General features: G+C 39.9%; 2 protein-coding genes, 1 long non-coding RNA gene and 1 pseudogene across 5 annotated transcripts; 1 reads left to right on the top strand and 3 right to left on the bottom strand.

Annotated features, from left to right (window-relative positions):
- Positions 1-463: 463 nt before the first annotated feature.
- On the bottom strand, positions 464-6,725 carry LOC135526159 (probable E3 SUMO-protein ligase RNF212). Of its 2 annotated transcripts, none has more exons than XM_064954291.1 (8): positions 6,423-6,725; positions 6,020-6,081; positions 5,806-5,880; positions 5,632-5,688; positions 5,445-5,503; positions 2,047-2,106; positions 1,108-1,150; positions 464-884 (listed from the first exon to the last, which is right to left on the bottom strand). In XM_064954291.1, the coding sequence occupies exons 1-8, from the start codon at positions 6,529-6,531 to the stop codon at positions 738-740; spliced, it is 612 nt and encodes a 203-aa protein (XP_064810363.1). In that variant the 5' UTR covers positions 6,532-6,725; the 3' UTR covers positions 464-737. The 2 variants fall into 2 exon arrangements, with proteins under 2 accessions (XP_064810363.1, XP_064810364.1); XM_064954292.1 differs by having other exon boundaries at positions 6,612-6,725.
- On the top strand, positions 6,323-12,515 carry LOC135526161 (uncharacterized). 2 transcript variants are annotated; one of them, XR_010453255.1, is made up of 3 exons: positions 6,323-6,522; positions 11,700-11,797; positions 11,902-12,515. It is a non-coding gene; the product is annotated as an uncharacterized LOC135526161 (long non-coding RNA). The 2 variants fall into 2 exon arrangements; XR_010453254.1 differs by having other exon boundaries at positions 11,632-11,797.
- On the bottom strand, positions 9,117-11,895 carry LOC135526160 (transmembrane emp24 domain-containing protein 11-like). Its single transcript, XM_064954293.1, has 5 exons — positions 11,707-11,895; positions 11,310-11,401; positions 11,046-11,171; positions 9,657-9,803; positions 9,117-9,414 (listed from the first exon to the last, which is right to left on the bottom strand). The coding sequence occupies exons 1-5, from the start codon at positions 11,834-11,836 to the stop codon at positions 9,265-9,267; spliced, it is 645 nt and encodes a 214-aa protein (XP_064810365.1). The 5' UTR covers positions 11,837-11,895; the 3' UTR covers positions 9,117-9,264.
- A 201-nt stretch (positions 12,516-12,716) lies between the features above and the next one.
- Positions 12,717-20,178, bottom strand: LOC135527016 (spondin-2-like; annotated as a pseudogene).
- Positions 20,179-21,367: the final 1,189 nt, after the last annotated feature.

Genomic DNA, 21,367 nt, shown 5'->3' with positions numbered 1-21,367 from the left:
TGCGTGTTGAAGGGGCAGCATGAGCTCAGCGGGGTATTTGCCTCCGGATGAAAGTGACTAGAGCGACAATGAAAACGATCCAACATTGGATTAAGCAATTCTGAGGCTATTCAACTCCGACACCGAAGGAGATGACTTCAGTGGTTTCAGTGCACAGGAGGAGGAAGATAGTGGCCAAGTTCACCGGTAGGCACCTGCAGCTTATAAACATGTGCGGCTTATTTATGTACAAAATACATATTTTTTAATAATTCAGTGGGTGCGGTTTATATTCAGGTGCGCTTAATAGTCCAGCAATTACGGTATTTGTTATTGTGACAAACTTCATTGAACCAATTAAATAATACTGTATGTAGCCATTAAAATGACAATGTACACGCAACAGTACAAACACACCGAACAGCTTCAAACCTCAGTTCACACACCTGTATGTAATGACCACACACCATTTAGTTCAGTTCTTTGCACCCCATCACTGTGAGATATTGTTTATTTTGTGACACACATCTTTCAGAGCACTGGGTTTCCTGTGATTTACACATCCTGTGTATGATAGTTTTTGCCTGCCTCACTAACAACGCCTTTTGCCTATTCCCTGCCTTTACTTTAGCTTATCGGATTTCCTGTTATCTACCTAGTGCCTGATCTGGTTGACTATGTTACTAGCCTTTTCTCTGCCTGTACTGTTGCCATTTTGGACCCCCTGTGTATGACCACCTGTCTGCCCCTGGACCCAGCTACCTGCCTCCTCCTGTAGTCCTTTGCAATAAACACCTGCTGCGCCCTGTGCTTGAAACCAACTCTCTGTCTCCCTTCATGTTTATTACACAGCCATCCTGTGGAGGACTGATGGACAGCCTTTGGACACTTCCAGAGATCTCCGGCTGTTCAATGGAGAGGAAGACTTCAGTTTGTACAAACATACGTTTCTATCATTAAAACCTATGACCGTTTCAGTATGCTGTGGCCTTCATCACTGGCACAAACATCAAATAACGATTTGGATTCAGGGTAAACATCTAATTTAATATTAAACAAAGTAAGCATTTGTAGTGCAATAATTCAATGTCAAAATGAACCATATTTGAATTGAAAAGGATCACATACTTTCCTAAACAGACCCCTGCCATCCACTTCAATGTTTTCTGCCCTGAGGGGAAATCACATAACATGGCATGTCACATTTAATTCTCATAGAACCCAGGAAGAAAGATTATGGAAATGCTCACTCAGACATAATGTTCATAAGCCTCCCCTGCTTATTCAGGTGAGACGGGTGTGCTACTGCAGGGCAAAACCAAACAGCAGCTAAAGCTAATATGAGCTAGGCCAGTGGTCACCAAACTTTTCGAGATACATGTTTTAAGGTGTGTTTAAAAATGTGCATTAACCTAATAGAAATTAGGTTTGTGCAGTAGGCCTAATACAGTATCACAGCATATTGGTTTTATTCCTGGCCTGCCAATATTGTTTATTATATTATAATTATAAAACTCCAGCTTTGATAACAAAATAAATTAATTGGTGTAGCACTTGCGAGGCACAGCTGAGCATAAATTTGAATAATTTGCTTTATTTATTTACTGAATTGATGGTACCTGCATCTGATGGTCATTGTGCTGTCAAGACAACTGGGGGAATAAACAAGGCCAAATCATGACGTCAGTGATCTTCTGGTCGTTAAGTCGGAGCTCTAGAAAGATGACAGATTTTCCAACTTGGAATTCCGAATTGGGTGACAGTTCAAAATTATTTTTCCCAGTCGGATCTCGTTTTTTTCTAATTTCCCAGTTGTCTTGAACGCACCGAGGTCGGAAGTCAGAGGTTTCCGAGTTCCCAGTTGTTTTGAACACGACATTAGTGTCAGCGGAGGGAGGGAGAGAGCAGCAGAGAGTCACAAGGTGCCATTAATACTAACGGGTTAATCTGAATAAACAATATGTTGATAACAAATTAGTCCCCTCCATGGTCTCATGTTTGAGAAACAAAGCTGACAATAGTGACACCTTGTGAGTAGAAAGCGGTAACACCTATAAAGATAAATACCTTTGATGCTGAAGAGTGCTCTCCAGCTTGGCAATATATGCATTCTGCGCTGTAATTGTTCTGGAAAATATAAGTTTTTAAATTGTACTAAGCAGTCGTTTATAACAGTACAGTTTCAGAAAGTATTAATGCCCCTCAACATATTCCACATTTTGTTGTGTTACAGCCTGAATTCAAAATGTATTAAATTCATTTTTTTTCTCATCCTTTTACCCATCCTTTCAATAGCATACACGCAATACCCCATAATGACAAAGTGACAATGTGTTTGTAAATTTATTGCAAATGAAATATCAAATTTACTTCAGTATTCACACCCCTGAGTTAATACTTTGTAGAAGCACATTTGGCAGCGATTACAGCTGTGAGTCTTTCTGGGTAAGTCTCTAAGATCTTTCCACATGTGGATTGTGGAACATCTGCACATTATTCTTTTAAAAAAATTATTCAAGCTCTGTAAAATTGGTTGTTCATCATTGCTGGGCAACCGTTGTCAGGTCTTGCCATAGATTTCCGGCCACCCACGAACATTCACTGTCTTTTTGGGAAACTCGTGTAGATTTGGCTTTGTGTTTTAGGTTATTATCCTTCTGAAAGGTGAATTTATCTCCCAGTGTCTGGTGTAAAGCAGACTGAACCAGGTTTTCTTCTAGGATCGTGCCTGTGCTTAGCTCCATTCCGTTTCTTTGTATTCCTGAAACTCCCCAGTCCTTAACGATTACAAGCATACCCATAACATGATGCAGCCACCACTATGCTTGAAAAAATAGAGACTGATTCTCAGTAATGTGTTGTATTTGAATTGACCCAAACATATCACTTTGTATTCAGGAATAAAAGTGAATTGCTTTGACACATTTTTTTGCAGTATTAGTTAGCCTGTTGGAAACAGGATGCATGTTTTGGAATATTTTTATTCTGTACAGGTTTCCTTAATTTCACTCTGTCAATTAGGTTAGTATTGTCGTAACTACAATGTTGTTGATCCATCCTTATAATTCTCCTGTCACAGCCATTAAACTCTAACTGTTGCCCATGGTGAAATCCCTGAGTGGTTTCCTTCCTCTCCAGCAACTGAGTTAGGAAGGACACCTGTATCTTTGTAGTAACTGGGCGTATAGATGCACCATCCATAATGTAATTAATAACATCACCATGCTCAATGTCTGCTTTGTGGTTGAATCTATGTTTTAACTGCACTGCTTGATTAAGGAATGTGTGGGGTAAAGAGATGAGGTAGTCATTCATAAATAATGTTAAACACTATTATTGCACACAGAGTGAGTCCATGCAACTTATTATGGGACTTATTGACTAAAGATATTTCAGCTTTAATAAATGTTTTAACATTTCGAAAAACATAATTCCACTTTGACATTATGGGGTATTGTGTGTATGCTATTGACAAAAAATTAGGGATGCATGATATATTGGTGAACATATCGGAATCGGACGACATTAGCTGAAAATGCCAACATCGGTATCGGCCCAATGTCTAGTTTAACGCCGATGTGCAAAACCGATATAACAGAGATAGATGAGAACTTGTTTGTATATAACGTAGGTTAATGATGTAATGACGCCACGTAAAATTTTGCGCTACACGTGCAACACAGCATTCTTAATCTAGCCAACAATGTCTGCTGTGTGGATCGATCAGTCAACAAGTTGAGTAGTCATTTGAAAGAGTAAGGACATTTAAGTGAGACAACTCAAAGGCGAAATACATTAACACCAAGATAATGGAATTCATTGCACTTGACAATCAACCGTTCTCTGTCGTGGGTGATGTTGGCTTTCGCCGACTGGTCGAGCACTGGTACAAATATTTTTTGTTGTACTGTTTTTAAGATGCTGCCCTACCTGAGATACACAGCAATTAACGTCACTGCTTTTAGCTTCACAACTGACATTTGGACCAGTGATATCAGCTCCATGAGCATGTTGAGTCTGACAGCACACAGTGGGTCGTCGAGGATTTTGTACTGAGGAAAGTCGCATTGCATGCTCATGAATATGCTGGTTGTCATACCACTGCTGCCATTTCAATGGCATTTGAGAACATGTTTGAAACTTGTAAACATGAACACACTAGCTAGCTCCATTCGAACAACTGACTCGAGAAATAAGCTCATCAACTGCGCCTGCATCAGACGTGATACCCTCTGTCATTGGCATTGAAACGCCTGCTCAACAAAACTGGCAGGGATGTAAACAAATGTGCACAAAATTTGAGATATGCTTTATGTGCGGATGGAAAGTTTTGGGGAACTTTTTTTTCAGCTCTTGAAACATGGGACAAACACTTTACATGTTGCCTTTCTATTATTGTTCAGTGTAGTATTCGTATTCTAATTCCTAATTCTAACGCCACCGATTCTGTCACATAAAAGTGGAGTGAACATGCCCATTCTGACTTTGTCAATGCTAAGCTAACCAGTTAGCTAGCAGCTAGTGTGCGATGTTAAGTGCTGACTAGTTTCTATGGAGTGAAGACGGCCCCTTTTCCCGACGAGATGGATGTTTTTACTGGCCCACATTGGCAAATGAAACAGTTGCCCTTGACAACAAAACTGCCCACACAGGCTGTGAACAAGCGATTTGGTGACATTCTCTATTTACTGTGTCGCCACCATGCTCAATGCTATGTACAAGGACCGTTACTTTGATGCAGAAAAGAAACAGGGTTTACGTGAAATGTTACATACACAGCTGGACAAGATGGAAACGGTGTGGTGACAGTGCGCACCGAGGAAGAAGCCACAGACAGACAGAGCTGAAACTTCACTTCTTGACATGTATGATGCAATCCTGGTTGAGAATGAAAAGACTGAACAAATGAACAACGAAACAGCACAGCAAGTAAGTGAAAGAAATGTTTTACTGGTAATGGGGACATACTTAAATGGCAACAAAATGTGTGTGTGTGTGTAACCTTTATTTAACTAGGCAAGTCAGTTAAGAACAAATTCTTATTTACAATGACGGCCTACCCCAGCCAAACCTGGACTACGCTGGGCCAATTGTGTGCTGCCCTATGACACTTCCAATTACAAATGGATGTGATACAGCCTGGATTCAAACCAGGTACTGTAGTGACGCCTCTTGCACTGAGATGCAGTGCCTTAGACCGCTGTGTCCATGTGTGTGTGTTAACTATTTAACTATACTAGAATGCTTAAAAGGCCTCTAAAATTATAAACATTGGTTATCGGTATCGTTTTTTTTATGTCAAAGAAAATATTGGATATCGATATCGGCCAAAAATGTAGTATCAGTGCATCACTACAAAAAAAGCTCAATTGAATACATTTTAAATTCAGGCTGTAACACAACAAAATGTGGGGGGAAAGGCACTGTATGTGGTACTGAATAATGCTAATGATTTGCATTCTTACTTGGACATTTGCTGAATTTCTTGCTTCATCTTGAGTAAAACTTCTTCTAACTTTTCATTCTAAATGGGTTGTGAAAAAATTTGCACAGATGTTTGAGATTGTAACACCACAAGATATAGGCTACCATTAAACTATTATTGGTTTAATAATAATAATAATAAGAGGTACGACTAAATGTTCCTCTTACCCTCTTCTGGTAATGCACCAACAGCCTCTTTTGGTGCCTTGCCTGGAATAGTAACACCTACAGTAATAGGGTAGATATATATGTTGTTTTTAAACATGCAGTACAGCCTTTCTGTGTTTGAAAATGATTGCTATCAATAATTATTTATTTGCCTATGAGCATCAAGAGCAATACCTTGCTTATCTCTGTGAAGTGTTTGGTTGCAACAGAATTGACGTCAGAGAAGAGGGCCTTCACTTCTGCACTACTCTGTGAAAGTCAAGATTGTAAAGTTATGGCTACCATCAAATAGACTTATGTATGCCATCAAATTGATTTGTTTATGAGCCTTGCCAGTTAAAAAAAGGTTAAATAAAAATAGACAGATATATAAGATATCACTGCTTACTTTGTCTGAGAGAGGAGTAACTTGACATTTTGCTTTACATATCATGCATTCACCTTGTTTGCCTGAAAGAAAAATGAAAATGTGTTTATTGGAACAATACCATATACAATAGAATAGTATTACACTACTAGGAGGTCCTCAAACTGCATGGAGCATTTTTTCTTTTAGCCAAACTGTTTCTGTAACATCAGACAAAGACCAGCAGAGGACAGTGTTTTCAAGTTTAGCCTGTAACTGTTTTGAAAAAGACAGAACTGGAGCAAACTGAGAAAGTAATATATTTTTCGTTCATATGACGTTAGGCCTCTATCATCAGTAGTTAGGCAATGATATGTTGAACTTAATTTCACAAGAGACATAACAGGGTGCATTAGCACAATCAAATAGAGACTGAACTTGCTACCTTTCTGAAAACACACGTTGCAGATGACATGACCACAGCTGGCAACAGCTAGTTGGCATTCAGGACCAGGGAGGTTGAAGCAGGAGTTACAGCAGATCCAGTAAGGCATTTTCTACAGCTAGCTAAGATATTAGCAAAATTTTCAAAGTAACGGATATTTTATAGAAGACGGATCAACATCTGACTTACATAACGGTTTCTTTGTTTCTCTGTTGAATTAGCAAGCATTCAAAATACTTTCCGTGTCGTTTTACTGGCTTTAGCTAGCTTATTAACTAGCTTCAGATTTTCGGTTTGTTTTGATTTTGGATCGCTTTCTGATTGGCTGTCTACGTCATCAATGACGTTTTGGATAAAAATATGGAAATAGATTTCTATCAAAATGTTTAAAATATATAAGTAGTGAGTCACAAACAAAAAATGTTGTGCAAATATAGAATGCAACTTTTAAATAAAATGCAGTCAGTAAATATGCCATATAGTTAAACAAACATATGTCAATATCAAAAAGTAAATTAGGCATCATTAACAAAAACAAATTCAACACAACAGTGGTCAAATATGTTTTTGTGAATATGACAAGATTTGTGACTCCACAGATAACATTTGTGACCTACATTTTACATATTTGTGACTTGCATTATATTTGTGAGTTGACTCCCATTTGTGAGTTGCTTCACATATTTGTGAAATTTTACAGACCAGTTTATGCAGATAAAGATACGGAATCCAGAGTAGGACATCCTCAGTTCTAATAAAAATGTATATATCACAATTACCCTTTCCTCCTTTCCTATATTAATTTCCTCCTTTCCTAGCTTGCTTACCTTGATCCTTTTCCTTCCATTCCTCCAGTCCTTTGCTTTCCTAGCTTTATTTCCTCCTATCCTTTCTAACTTTTTCCTTTCCTCTGACCTTAGCTTCCTTTCCTCCATTTCTTTCTCCCTTTCCTTCCCTAACTTCCATTTCTCTCCTCCTTTCCTTGCTCTCTTTCCTTCCCTGGCATATTCTCCTCATTTCCTAGTTCCCTTTCCTTTCCTCCTTTGCTTTCTCACAACTCACAAATGTAATGCAAGTAAGTTACAAATAAGTAAGATGCGGGTCACAAATTAAATCTGTGGAGTCACACATATTTTTGACCCCTGTTGTGTTTGCAAATTAAGAAATATGTTTCTAAATTATGTTGTGTTAACCAGAAAAAAATGTATTTGCATTTACTTGCTAATCATAATTTGTTTTTGTTAATGATGACTCATTTGCTTTTGGATCATTACATACACTACCGTTCAAAAGTTTGGGGCCACTTAGAAATGTCCTTGCTTTTGAAAGAAAAGCCATTTTTTGGTCCATTAAAATCACATCAAATTGATCACAAAAACAGTGTAGACATTGTTCATGTTGTGAATGACTAATGCAGCTGGAAATAGCTGATTTTCAATGGAAAATCTATGTAGGCGTACAGAGGCCCATTATCAGCAACCATCACGCCTGTGTTCCAATGGCACATTGTGTTTGCTAAGCCAGTTTATTATTTTAAAAGGCTAATTGATCATTAGAAAAGCCTTTTGCAATTATGTTACCACAGCTGGAAACTGTTTTTCTGATTAAAGATGCAATAAAACTGGCCTTCTTTAGACTAGTTGAGTATCTGGAGCATCAGCATTTGTGGGTTCAATTACAGGCTCAAAATGGCTCGAAACAAAGAACTTTCTTCTGAAAGTCATCAGTCTATTCTTGTTCTGAGAAATGAAGGCTATTCCATGCGAGAAATTGCCAAGAAACTGAAGATCTCGTACAATGCTGTGTACTACTCCCTTCTCAGAACAGCGCAAACTGGCTCTAACCAAAATAGAAAGAGGAGTGGGAGGCCCCGGTACACAACTGAGCAAGAGGACAAGTACTTTAGTGTCTAGTTTGTGTCTAGTTTAATGTCTAGTTTGAGAAACAGATGCCTCACAAGTCCTCAACTGGCAGCTTCATTAAATAGTACCTGCAAAATATCAGTCTCAACGTCAACAGTGAAGAGGTGACTCCGGGATGCTGGCCTTCTAGGCAGAGTTGCAAACAAAATTCCATTTCTCAGACTGGCCAATAAAAATAAAAGATTAAGATGGGCAAAATAGCACAGACACTGGACAGAGGAACATTGCCTAGAAGGCCAGCATCCCAAGAGTCGCCTCTTCCCTGTTGTCGTGGAGACTGTTTGCACAGGTTTTCTAATGATTAATTAGACTTTTAAAATTATAAACTTGGATTAGCTAACACAACATGCCATTGGAACACAGGAGTGATGGTTGAGGATAATGGGCCTCTGTACGCCTATGTAGATATTCCATTAAAAAAACAGCTACAATAGTCATTTACAACATTAACAATGTCTACACTGTATTTCTGATCAATTTGATATTTTAATGGACAATTTTTTTAAACATGTTTTTAAAAGAAGGACATTTCTAAATGACTGCAAACTTTTGAATGGTAGTGTAAGTTTGTGAAATTATATGGGCGTAATTACAGACTGATTTGTATTTGAAAGTTTAATTCTGTATTTGCACATCTCTTCTGTTTGTGACTCACAACTTATATATTCACAAAATGTTGATAGAAATTTACATCCATAAAATATAATGTGTGTTATAATTCATAGAAATTACAAGTCAAGTAATAGGTGTGTAAGATTAAACAAAGCACATTTTTATTAATCCATACATTGTCAAGAAGAATGTACAGTGACATAGATGCATCAGCACTGATGTAAGTCTAGTTTTGGAATAGCCGTTGACTCTAGTAGCCACTTAGCATTGTACTGCAAGATATAAATCCAGCCTTAAACCCAAGCATATCAAACCAACTTCTTTGCAATCAAGAAGTCTTTCAGTCTTTTGATTTGCCAAAATCCAACTGATAGTAGAACGGAAGTCTGCACAACAGCCCACCACAAAACTTTCCCATTGGTTTCTTCACTGATCTGACGGAAAGTTTCTTCTCTTTCCTGTGAATTAAAAAAGTAGTGGTGCATAGTTCATTTTGGACCGTTCTTAGTTGAATAGGGCAGGCATATTAGCTCAATGCAATATGTGTTGCTTTCACATAACAATGCATCTGTAGTTCTGATCAAAATACTAGTCTGCTTTGTTCAGAATCTTTGAAAATGACTCTTTCATAAAGTGTTTGTTTGTGATTATTTCCTATGTGTGTGATACTTTGCATTCTTGACAAGTCTGTAGGGTTTACCCTCTGGAAGTCTTGCTGCCTGGTGATGTATAGGATCTGGTCCCTCAGGTGCTCCAGGCTGTACTCCATGGTCTGGACTGTGTCTTTGTGTCTCTCAACACTGGGGTCAATGGAGTGCTCTCCCATCTGAACATCAAAATGAATCCTCTGCAATGGAGATATCAGAAAATTGTTCAGTAATGGTTGGCTGAGAGAAATTGATGATAAAATTAAGTCTTGTTAGACTTCAGTGCAGCTTTTGACATTATCTATCATAGTCTGCTGCTGGAAAAACGTATGTTATGGCTTTACACCCCCTGCTATAATGTGGATAAAGAGTTACTTGTCTAACAGAACACAGAGGGTGTTCTTTAATGGAAGCCTCTCAAACATAATCCAGGTAGAATCAGGAATTCCCCAGGGTAGCTGTATAGGCCCCTTGTTTTTTTCAATCTTTACTAACGATATGCCACTGACTTTGTGTAAAACCAGAGTGTATATTGAGCAAGTTGAGATGACAACACTGCTTGGAGTAACCCTGGATTGTGACTGTCATGGTCAAAGCATATTGATATAACAATAGCTAAGATGGTGAAAAGTCTGTCCATAATAAAGTGCTGCTCTGCCTTCTTAACAACACGATCAACATGGCAGGTCCTATAGGCCCTAGTTTTGTCGCACCTTGACTACTGTTCAGTCATGTGGTCAGGTGCCACAAAAATGACTTAGGAAAATTGCAATTGGCTCAGAACAGGGCAGCACGGCTGGCCCTTGGATGTACACAGGGAGCTTATTAATAATATGCATATCAATCTCTCCTGGCTCAAAGTGGAGGAGAGATTGACTTTATCACTACTTGTATTTATGAGAGGTATTGACATGTTGAATGCACCGAGCTGTCTTTTTGAACTACTGGCACACAGCTCGGACACCCATGCATACCCTACAAGACATGCCACAAGAGGTCTCTTCACAGTCCCCAAGTCCATAACAGACTATGGGAGGCACACTGTACTACATAGAGCTATGACTACATGGAACTCTATTCCACATCAAGTAACTGATGCAAGCAGTAAAATTTGATTTAAAAAACAGATAAAAACCACCTTATGGAACAGCTGGGACTGTGAAGCAAAAAAATGTATAGGCACAGACACATGCAAACACACACACACGATAACATACGCACTATACACACACACACGGATTTAGAACTGTATGTGGTATGTGGTGGAGTATGGGCTTGAAAGCACACTGTGTGTTCTAAAATCTGTGAATGTATTGTAATGATTTTAAAATGGTAGGAGCTGCCTTAATTCGGCCTTGGCAGCAGTTAATGGATTCCATAATAAATACAAACACAGTCCAGCAGACTCAGTGCATTCAAAGTATAAGTGTAGATGAACTCACCAGCCTTTCACCGGCAAAAACTGAAAACCTTGTTGAGTTGGACTGCATGCACAACCAATGTGGGCCAGAAGCGTGGGATGTGAATGTGAATTTTCCAAATCTGCCATATCTTTTTTTCATCAGTATCTGGAACCAAAGAGGAGAAAAAGATGACGAGTATGATCTCTTTGTTTAAGGAATGGTGTTATGTAATCAGGACAAGCAAACATATGTTTTTGTTTAGGGAGTGGGCTGGGTCGTAAACTGCTCTGTAAACCTACGTACGTCATGGTTTGGATCTCGCACAGTGATAGTGAGGCCAAGATGAGGGGAGTTAAGGTTATTTTTTGCATCCCAATTCTCCAAAAGAAAATAACCTGCGAAAAACACAACACAGACAGTATGAGGCAATATTCTAAGTGTTTTATTACAACTCAGTTAGATTGCTTGGGGTTGAACCATTATTACATAAACAGTAGAGGATTTTGCAAATTAAGCCTGTCCCTCTCCAGATGTAAATACTATTAGAATATCAAAATTCATATGCCTCCTGGAACTCGTCATCATGATCTCTGCTAATCCATTTAAATTGTATTTCTTCTGATAGGCACCTGAGATACAGCACAGTGAAATTCAACCATGCAGAACAGTGTCCTCTTTTCCAACTGCCCACAGAACTCACCTGTGACCAGCATGTCGCCTGGAATCTCCTCGATGAGGCATTTCTCCTCCTGCTCACCCAGATCAAAGTACATAGCAGCCGTCAGCACTAGGTAACACAGCATCCACAGCCCAATGCCCCTCACATTCATTTGGACTTACAAGATGTGACTAACTTAAAATTAATATAATGAGCCTTATGTTTGCTCGTGTGCAGGTGACTCTGGTGTGAAAACTTTCACCTGCTGTTGCTGCGACTGACCACCCAAACTGTGAGTTTGAGGGTGTACCCAAGGACAACAGAGAAACTGATAGGCCTGGCCAGTAGTAGAAGCCTACATGTATTGATAAAGAAACATGAAATAGTTCACTTATTAACTCATGTTCCCTGTACCATCGTGAAACCTACTCGCAAAGACTGTCATTCATCAAAAGCCAAGAACCTGTCTTTCTCTTTTTCTTGTTACTTTTCCCAGTATTTCCCAGTTATGATTGCTATTGCTTAGAATTTCTGGAGTCAGTTTATTTCTCTGGTTTTCTGTAGCTTTGGGGTTTTCTAGGAAATAGCTCATTTGTGCTACATTGTGATTGACACTTTGTCATTATCTTATCATGGGACATGTCTTGACACACAGTATGTCAGGTATGACTTATGAAAGCTTTGGCATATATAGCAAATTACGTCAATGAGTAACAAAGCTTTTGATGAAAGGGACACACCTTTGAGATCGGTGTGTTTCATAGCCCTATTTTATGCTGTGGTGTATGATGTAGTTTGTTAATTGTATGTTATATTTAAGCTTTACATCAATCAAAAATAAAATTACAATCGGCTTACATGTATTTACAGTTTTTTTTGGACTTAGACACAAATTAATTTAGCAATTTCTCTCCGATTACCTCAATGGCACAATCGAGTATGTTATTTCTACTGCTTGATACTGTACAGGTCAAAATTCTGTAAATAAATATACTCTTTGTAGTAGAGATCATCATGGAAAACAAATGCTTTATTTGTAAACACTTCACTGCACAATGTTTAAGACAGTAGTTGTAATTTAACTGCATCGTACAATGCAATTCTGAACTCCAATCTGGTCTATTGCAAGTACTGGATCCATTGAAGCACCATGATTTCCCTGTTCTCTGAGGTTTTGGCAGCTATTAGGACAATGACGTAGGGGAACATCAATCACAAGGAGAAACTAGGCCCTATGGGGAAAGTTTCAAGACAACCTCTTAATTTCTCTGGCTTCCCAATAATTGCCTGTCTGTGACCCATTTATAAATCTTTCCCAGTGGCTTTCCCATCCTTCCCAATTTAAAGTGGCTGGTGCCACTTGAAATTGAAGGACATGCTCATAGTAATGCCTGGAATGGAGTTAATGGAACAGCATCAAAAACATGGTGTCCAAGTGCTTGATACCATTCCATTTATTCCATTTCAGCCATTACTATGAGCATTCCTCCCTTCACCACCCTCCGCTGTTCCCAGCGAATACACTAGGCGGCCCAGAAAGAAAAGGGTCTATCTTTACAGCTTGGGCTTCTCCAGTGGAGATGACGGACGTATCTTTCGTCGTCTTTGTCGTCTTGCCTTCGTCGTCTATGGCCTCTTCTTTTCTGTTTCTGACTCCTGCCGGCCAGACATAAGCAGTTGTTAGAGATGTATTTCATCTCCTCTTCCAGTGGGGGGCAGACTACCCAATTGTTAGCTGGTTGTAGGTGGATGTAGCGTGTTCTGTTGCGCACACTTGAGTCTCCACATTTGCCTTTTCACTGGCACCATGGTGACCATACAGACACCTCGCAGTCCAGAGGAGTGGAATCTAGTGGGAAGGACACCAGAGACTCTGTTAGCACTATCCATGAAGACATTATTTTAGCAAACACTTGAATTGCAAGAGCCCAGATACAAGAGACCTGGAACACTTGAGCATGCAGCAAGCAGTAAGGGGTGATATGAATTCAGTGCACCTTCTTCCAGCCAAGCTCTAGGGCCCCTCTGTGTGTGTGTGTGTGTGTGGGTCTGTTAGAGTTATAGCATGCCACACACGGATATGCCCTCAGGCATAGGTTAAAAGGACTGGTTCAGCTAAGCCACCCAACACCATTTCATATAAAAGGGGAAGACTTGATTTATTGGCTGGTACTAAACTTTAAGTAAATTTTCTGAAAAACAGATCAAATATTTACATCATATTTCCAAGTGCTATGTAAAATATAGCTGTAATACAGGCTAAAACATGACATGTTTGGTATACATTAGGAACTCCTGTTTGGTATACTCAGTGTATGCTTTTGTGTATCGAAAGCTCTTATGTGGCTGTACATTCCTGGCTAATGTGGCTATACTGCAGTTTAAGTCTGGATGGACTTTTATTGAATAATTCAATTAGAATAACTTTACTTTGTTTTTTAAATCATGTGATTTGCCAAGCCCCCACCTACAAAGTTATGACTTTGTAAAATGTTGATATTTAGAAAAGCAGAAGGATGGAACATGGAAATAAAAGCAAGGCTCGAGTTGACATCTTATTTTGGTTCCATTACAAACACTCCGAACGTGCTGAGTGGCAGGAAACTTCCAATGCCTTTGGCCTCCTTTCTCCTGTTTGTTGCCTGGTTGCCATGGGTTCAGAGGACCAGCACTTGCTGACTCCATCTCAATGCTGTTGCACAATGGATCCGATTTACTACAGATTTCTTAACGTTTTGCCAGATGGCCAGCACCAATTCTTTGCTCTCTCTTTTCATTTTAACAGTGCTAAATTTGAGAAATTTGGATCATAATGTTTATGGGGGTTTTTTCGATCAGAGGGGTATTGGAAGATATCCAATAGATATTAGTTACGCATTTTCACTGTATTTGTTTCTTACATGTGTCTTGATTACTTATGAACGAGTGCTCAATCTCATTGCCAGTCTGGTGAACTGGGTGGGCTCCTGAAGATCTGGTTGCTGAAGATCTGGTTGCTGTTGATCTTTGTAAGGGTGACCTTGCCCATGGGGGTCAGATTCTTCAGATGGGGGTAATAGCAGGAGTTGGCAGGATGGTTTGGAGAAGATGACATTATCTGGAAAGGACAAAATCAAGTTGTACTGGTATTGATTACCAAAGATGATAGTGATACTATCATACAGTACCAACATGATGATGAACCATGGGCTGTTATAGATTTACCTGTGTGACTTTGTCCTGAGGAATGGTCTCAAAGTTAGGAGAGGAAAAGGTGAAGCCGCTGTGAGTGCCTGCATCGTAGGGGGTACAGCTCCAGTGTAATGCTCTCCTTCACGAAGGTTAAAGCCGTCTACTCCCAGGAACCAGTCTGTGCTAGGAACTATCCGCACTACGAAGGACAGCTGGGGAGAGAGAAAGGAGTAATGTGGGTTATGTGGACGTTTCTTGTAGTCCACCTAACAGTAAACTCAAATTTGGTGAGAAAGTTGAAGGATCAGCAATCTTGATCTGCACTGCATTAATCCTTGCTCTCATGTCTTTCCAGAGCTTTCCTCAACTAAAGTTCTAACAGAGGGTTCCAACAGTAAGAGTTCTTTGCTGACATAGTAATGCATCTTTTATAGGATACCTGGAGGGCAATAATAAGAAACTAACTGGTCCCAAATGAAGACTCTGAATGCTGTTTTTTATGGTTTTTAGCTTTGGGACATATTGAAAATAAACAGCAAACATGAATCTTAGGTATTATAACTACTTGGACACTCTTAAAAACCTTTTAAATTAAAAGTTTGCACAACATTTAGAATATTTTGTGTAGGCTTAACATCTCTCTATATAAGAGATGTAAGAGTAATCTCTCTGACAGTCAACTTCATTTCTGGCATAATCTAGAAAAGACTAACCTTGAGAAAGGTTCTTCCAAGTAAACAGGTGCACATTGAGACATTATATTAGATAGATAAATATTATAAGATGTATTTTAGATACAGTCAGGTCCATAATTATTTGGACAGCGACACAATTTGCATCATGTTGGCTCTGTACTCCACCACATTGGATTTGAAAGGAAACAGTCAAGAAGTGCTTTAAATGTAGACTGTCATCTTTAATTTAAGGGTTTTGTGAAAATGATTTGTATGAACCGTGTAGGAATTACAACCATTTGTATACATTATCCCCCAATTTTCGGGGCTCAAAAGTAATTCAACAAATTAACATAATCATAAATTAAATTGAGAGCAGTCTTCAGTTCCTGCTTGTTCTTGGGACGTTTTGCCTTCAGCAAGTGAAATGCATGCTCAATTGGATTCAAGTCAGGTGATTGACTTTGGCCAATGCAGAACATTCATTCCACTGCTTTGTCTTGAAAAAGTATTGGGTTAGTTTCGCAGTATGCCTTGGGTCATTGTCCATCTGCATTGTGAAGCGCCATCCAATGAGTTTTGAAGCATTTGGTTGAATCTGAGCAGATAATATATCCCTAAACATTTCAGAATTAATCCTGCTACTTTTGTCAGCAGTCACATCATCAATAAATAAAAGGGAACCAGTTCCATTGACAGCCATACATGCCCACATCATAACACTACCTCCACCATGCTTCACAGATGAGGTGGTATGCTTCAGATCATGAGCAGTTCCTTCCCTTCTCCATACTCTTCTCTTCCCATCATTCTGGTACAAGTTGATATTTGTCTCATCTGTCCATAGGATGTTGTTCCAGAACTGTACAGGCTTTTTTAGATGTTTTTTGACAAACTCTAATCTGGTCTTCCTGTTTTTTAGGCTTACCAATGGTTTACATCTTGTGGTAAACCCTCTGTATTTACTCTGGTGAATTATTCTCTTGACTATTGACTTTGACACAGATATGCCTACCTCTTGGAGTGTATTCTTGATCTGGCCAACTGTTGTGAAGGGGTTTTTCTTTACCAGGGAAATAATTGTTTTCAGTGGTCTTTCTGGCCTTTTGATGTTCCTGAGCTCACCAGTGTGTTTTTTCTTTTTAAGAATGTATCAAATACTTGATTTGGCCACACCTAATGTTTTTACGCTCTCTCTGATGGGTTTGTTTTGATTTTTCGGCCTAATGATGGATTTCATATTGAGGGTTAACAGCAACAGATTGAAAATGCCACACTTGAAATCAACTCGAGACCTTTTATCTGCTTACTTGTAAATTAACTAATGAGGGAATAACACACACCTGGCCATGGAACAGCTGAGCAGCCAATTGTCCATTTACTTTTGGTCCCTTAAAAATGGTGGGGACCACACATAAAAAGTGATGTAATTCCAACACCGTTAAATCTTACTTGGATGTAAATACCCTGAAATTAAAGCTGAAAGTCTGCACTTTCAGCTCACATTCGTTATTTAATTTCAACTCCAATATGCTGTGGTAGACAGATAAAATAATAATAACTTGGTCAATGTCCAAATATCTATGGACCTAACTGTAGATATTGAAAGCTGTGTGAAGGTTGAGCAACTTACGAAAGAGTGCCTTGCGAAGACATCGAACTCTGAGGTCATCTGGCCCGTTCCCCTGACCACGGCTGGAGTGGGGAACAGCCCGTAGACACCCTGGATGTTTTCCCCAGCCGCCCCCACCTCCTTCATCAGAGTCCAGGCCTCGCCCTTCTCAGAGAACTCCCTTACCCCGTTGCTGGCAAACTCATTTCGCTGCCAGATATGATAGTCTGAACTGTGGGTCACCCCTGGAATGGAGGAATCACACATTGCAATAAATTACATTCTTTCCTCATGTTTGTCTAGCTCTTAATTGGCAGCTCAGATTCTAATAATACTCGACTTACCAATGAGTGGGGACCACTGGGCAGGGGGGCGATAGATGGGGTACGGCTTGGGGAAGGCATTCTGGCTCCACTTTTCTGAAAATGTCTGGCTGTACTTGGCAGTGGCGCCCGCCGTGCACACCGGATCTATGGTCACAGGCATGGGGTGGACACTCCCTACCAGGGTCAAGGTCAGGGTCAGGCTGGCTAACCAGTGTACAATACAACACTGCTAGTGCTGCACATATTCTTCACTCTTTCCATGCTTGTTACTGAGGCTGGAAAAGAGAGGGGGAATTTCAGGTTCTGATCTGCACCACTTGAATGGGCATCCAACCACACTCTCTCTGTGTTGGTTTAAAGTAAGTGGGCCATATGATTAAGCAGGAAATAATTTTTGCCTAAACTTTTCCACAGCACCAGACTGAAACTCTCATGCAACAATGACAGACAGAGTTAAATGGGAAGTAAGTCCGATTCAGACTTGAAATCAATTTAGATGTCTATATTAATAACGGCACTGAGAGAATCCTAAGGTGTTTGCAGTCGATCTATGATCTGCATTCTTTTTACGATCATTTGTCTTCATTCATTATTATTGTACTTGAAATTGTCGAGTAGAAAGCCTTCCCAGAAGAGTGGAGGCTGTTATAGCACCAAAGGGAGGACCAACTCCATATTAATGCCCATGATTTTGGAATGAGATGTTGGACCAGCATACTTTTGATCATGTAGTGTATCAATCAAAGTCTAGTAATATATACAGTCGGCATTATCAAGTCTCTGACAATTCACATGTTTTTGCATTCATTAATATAAATAAGCTAATGCGATGAGGAAGATCATAGAACACTTCACTGCATTAAGATAGACATTGAGAAAGGTATATTATATAAATTTGAAGTCAGAAGTTTACATACACCTTAGCCAAATACATTTAAACTCAGTTTTTCACAATTCCTGACATTTAATCCTATTAGAAATTCCCTGACTTAGGTCAGTTAGGATCACCACTTTATTTTAAGAATGTGAAATGTCAGAATAATAGTAAAGAGAATGATGTATTTCAGCTTTTATTTAATTCATCACATTCCCAGTGGGTCAGAAGTTCACATACACTCAATTAGTATTTGGTAGCATTGCCTTTAAATTGTTTAACTTGGGTCAAATGTTTTGGGTAGCCTTCCACAAGCTTCCCACAATACGTTGGGTGAATTTTGGCCCATTCCTCCTGACAGAGCTGGTGTAACTGAGTCAGGTTTGTAGGCCTCCTTGCTCGCACATGCTTTTTCAGTTCTGCCCACAAATTGCTATAGCATTGAGGTCATGCCCATTCCAATACCTTGACTTTGTTGTCCCTAAGCCATTTTGCCACAAGTTTGGAAGTATGCTTGGGGTCATTAGCCATTTGGTAGACCCATTTGCGACCAAGCTTTTAACATCCTGACTGATGTCTTGAGATGTTGCTTTAATATATCCATAGAATTTTACTTCCTCATGATGCCATCTATTTTGTGAAGTGCACCAGTCCCTCCTGAAGCAAAGCACCCACACAACATGATGCTGCCACCCCCGTGCTTCGCGGTTGGGATGGTGTTCTTCGGTTTGCAAACCTTTTTCCTCCAAACATAACGATGGTCATTATGGCCGAACAGTTATTTTTTTGTTTCATCAGACCAGAGGACATTTCTCCAAAAAGTACAATATTTGTCCCCATGTGCAGTTGCAAACCGTAGTCTGTCTTTTTTATGGCGGTTTTGGAGCAGTGGCTTCTTCCTTGATATAGGACTCCTTTTTACTGTGGATATAGATACTTTTGTACCCATTTCCTCCAGCATCTTCACAAGGTCCTTTGCTGTTGTTCTGGGATTGATTTGCACTTTTCGCACCAAAGTACGTTCATCTCTAGGAGACAGAACGCACCTCCTTCCTGAGCGGTATGACAGATGCGTGGTCCCATGGTGTTTATACTTGCGTACTATTGTTTGTACAGATGAACGTGGTACCTTCAGGCATTTGGAAATTGCTCCCAAGGATGAACCAGACTTGTGGAGGTCTGCAAAAAAAATTCTGAGGTCTTGTCTGACTTCTTTTGATTTTCCCATGTCAAGCAAAGAGGCACTGAATTTGAAGGTAGGCCTTGAAATACATCCACAGGTACACCTCCAATTGACTCAAATGCTGTCAATTAGCCTATCAGAAGCTTCTAAAGCCATGACATAATTTTCAGGAATTTTCCAAGCTGTTTAATGGCACAGTCATCTTAGTGTATGTAAACTTCTGACCCACTGGAATTGTGATAAAGTGAATTATAAGTGAAATAATCTGTCTGTAAACAATTGTTGGTAAAAAAGTAGAAAAGTAGATGTCTTGCCAAAACTATAGTTTTCTAACAATACATTTTGTGGAGTGGTTGAAAAACAAGTTTTAATGACTCCAACCTAAGTGTATGTAAACTTCCGACTTCAACTGTAGATGCATGCTTCTCAGATCCTCACTACACAAACATCAATTTCACATTCAGTAAGGCAGTGATTGAGAAGAGAGAGAGAGGAGTACTTACTGAGTTTGCAGACACAGAAGAGTTTCCCTTTGAAGTTGAGGAGTGAAGTGTAGAGGAGATGAGAGCTGCAGAGGAGTGGAGGACACCACCTGTGCCTGGGCTGTCGTGAGAAGGGACTGCGAGACCTGAATGCTTCCCTCAGCTATTTATGCCTTCCAGAGGTTCCCTCAGTCAAACAATATAAACAACCCCCGCCCTGACCCCTCCCAGCACCACTGATGCATGCAGCATGCTCCATATTAGCTCTCCCTTCCGCCCTCCTCCCAGGGTGTGAGTTAATAGATCATAGTTAGAAACGGGGTGTTCGTTTTTTATACAAGGGTCTACTCTACAGTGTGCAAGGAGCTGGAGCAGGGACCACGGCTGCCTGTGAAGGACCTCTTGGTTTCTTAGGAAAGCAGAGTGGTTGGGGAAGTGGCTTGGCAAAGGGATAGGGAAGGGGAGGCAGCCTGGGCCGGCAGCCCTTCTAACCCACATTCAAGCTAAGAGCTACAGCCTGCTGCTGTAATTGCTCCACATGCTCATGTTTCACCTCCACAGCTCCTTCTGCTGCCGCCATTCCCCTCCCACTCCCACTCGCCTGCTCTATAACTCTGTTTGTGAGATTCTGTTGATTAAGTTCCAGAAGTTCAGTATATATTCTGTTAAGAAATTTTGCAAGCAACCAATTTATGTCACATCATTGTGAGTGAGGTAAGTTAACTGGTTATCAATATATCCAATTGTACCATATCCATACTGTATTTTTAATTATGCCAAGGTCTAAAGTAATGTGCATTGTCTGCTAAAACTCTGTAACACAGAGTGGTGAAACATGGTGAAACATATGTAGCCTTAAGTTTTACAGGAACTAGTAAATACCGAAGTCAAACATGGTGAGACTGCAGATGTAGGTCAGAAGTGGCAGAGGGCAGTTTGCCAAAATGTCTACCGAATGAAAGGAGAGCATACAAATCAAATCCAAATTATTTATATAGCTGTTCTTACATCAGCTGATATATCAAAGTGCTATACATAAACCCAGCCTAAAACCCCAAACAGCAAGCCAATGCAGGTGTAGAAGAAAGGCCAAAACCCAGAAAGAAACCTCGAGAGGAACCAGGCTATGAGGGTCCTCTTTTGGCTGTGCCGGGTGGAGATGATAACAGAACATGGTCAAGATGTTCAAATATTCATAAATGACAAGCATGGTCAAATGATAGTAATCATCACAGTGAACATGTCAGGGTTCCATAGCCTCAGGTAGAACAGTTGAAACTAGAGCAGCAGCACGGCCAGGTGGACTGGGGACGACAAGGAGTCATCATGCCAGGTAGTTCTGAGGCATGGTCCTAGGGCTCAGGTCCTCCGAGAGAGAAAG

Source organism: Oncorhynchus masou, chromosome 32 (genome assembly GCF_036934945.1).
Source record: "Oncorhynchus masou masou isolate Uvic2021 chromosome 32, UVic_Omas_1.1, whole genome shotgun sequence".
NCBI lineage: Eukaryota > Metazoa > Chordata > Actinopteri > Salmoniformes > Salmonidae > Oncorhynchus > Oncorhynchus masou.
The sequence above is the reverse complement of the archived record's forward strand: the minus strand, read 5'-3'. Positions and strand labels throughout refer to the sequence as shown.

Excerpts from the sequence above, each read along its gene's own strand:
- LOC135526160 (XM_064954293.1), bottom strand. The coding sequence starts at position 11,836 with ATGAATGTGAGGGGCATTGGGCTGTGGATGCTGTGTTACCTAGTGCTG. Across the intron at positions 9,804-11,045 it reads TTTTTGCCGGTGAAAGGCTG|AGGATTCATTTTGATGTTCA; the intron begins GTGAGTTCATCT and ends TCTCCATTGCAG. Across the intron at positions 9,415-9,656 it reads GGCAGCAAGACTTCCAGAGG|GAAAGAGAAGAAACTTTCCG; the intron begins GTAAACCCTACA and ends TTTAATTCACAG.
- LOC135526159 (XM_064954291.1), bottom strand. The coding sequence starts at position 6,531 with ATGCCTTACTGGATCTGCTGTAACTCCTGCTTCAACCTCCCTGGTCCT. Across the intron at positions 2,107-5,444 it reads GAAATTCAGCAAATGTCCAA|AACAATTACAGCGCAGAATG; the intron begins GTAAGAATGCAA and ends TATATTTTCCAG. Across the intron at positions 1,151-2,046 it reads AGCACTCTTCAGCATCAAAG|GGCAGAAAACATTGAAGTGG; the intron begins GTATTTATCTTT and ends ATTTCCCCTCAG.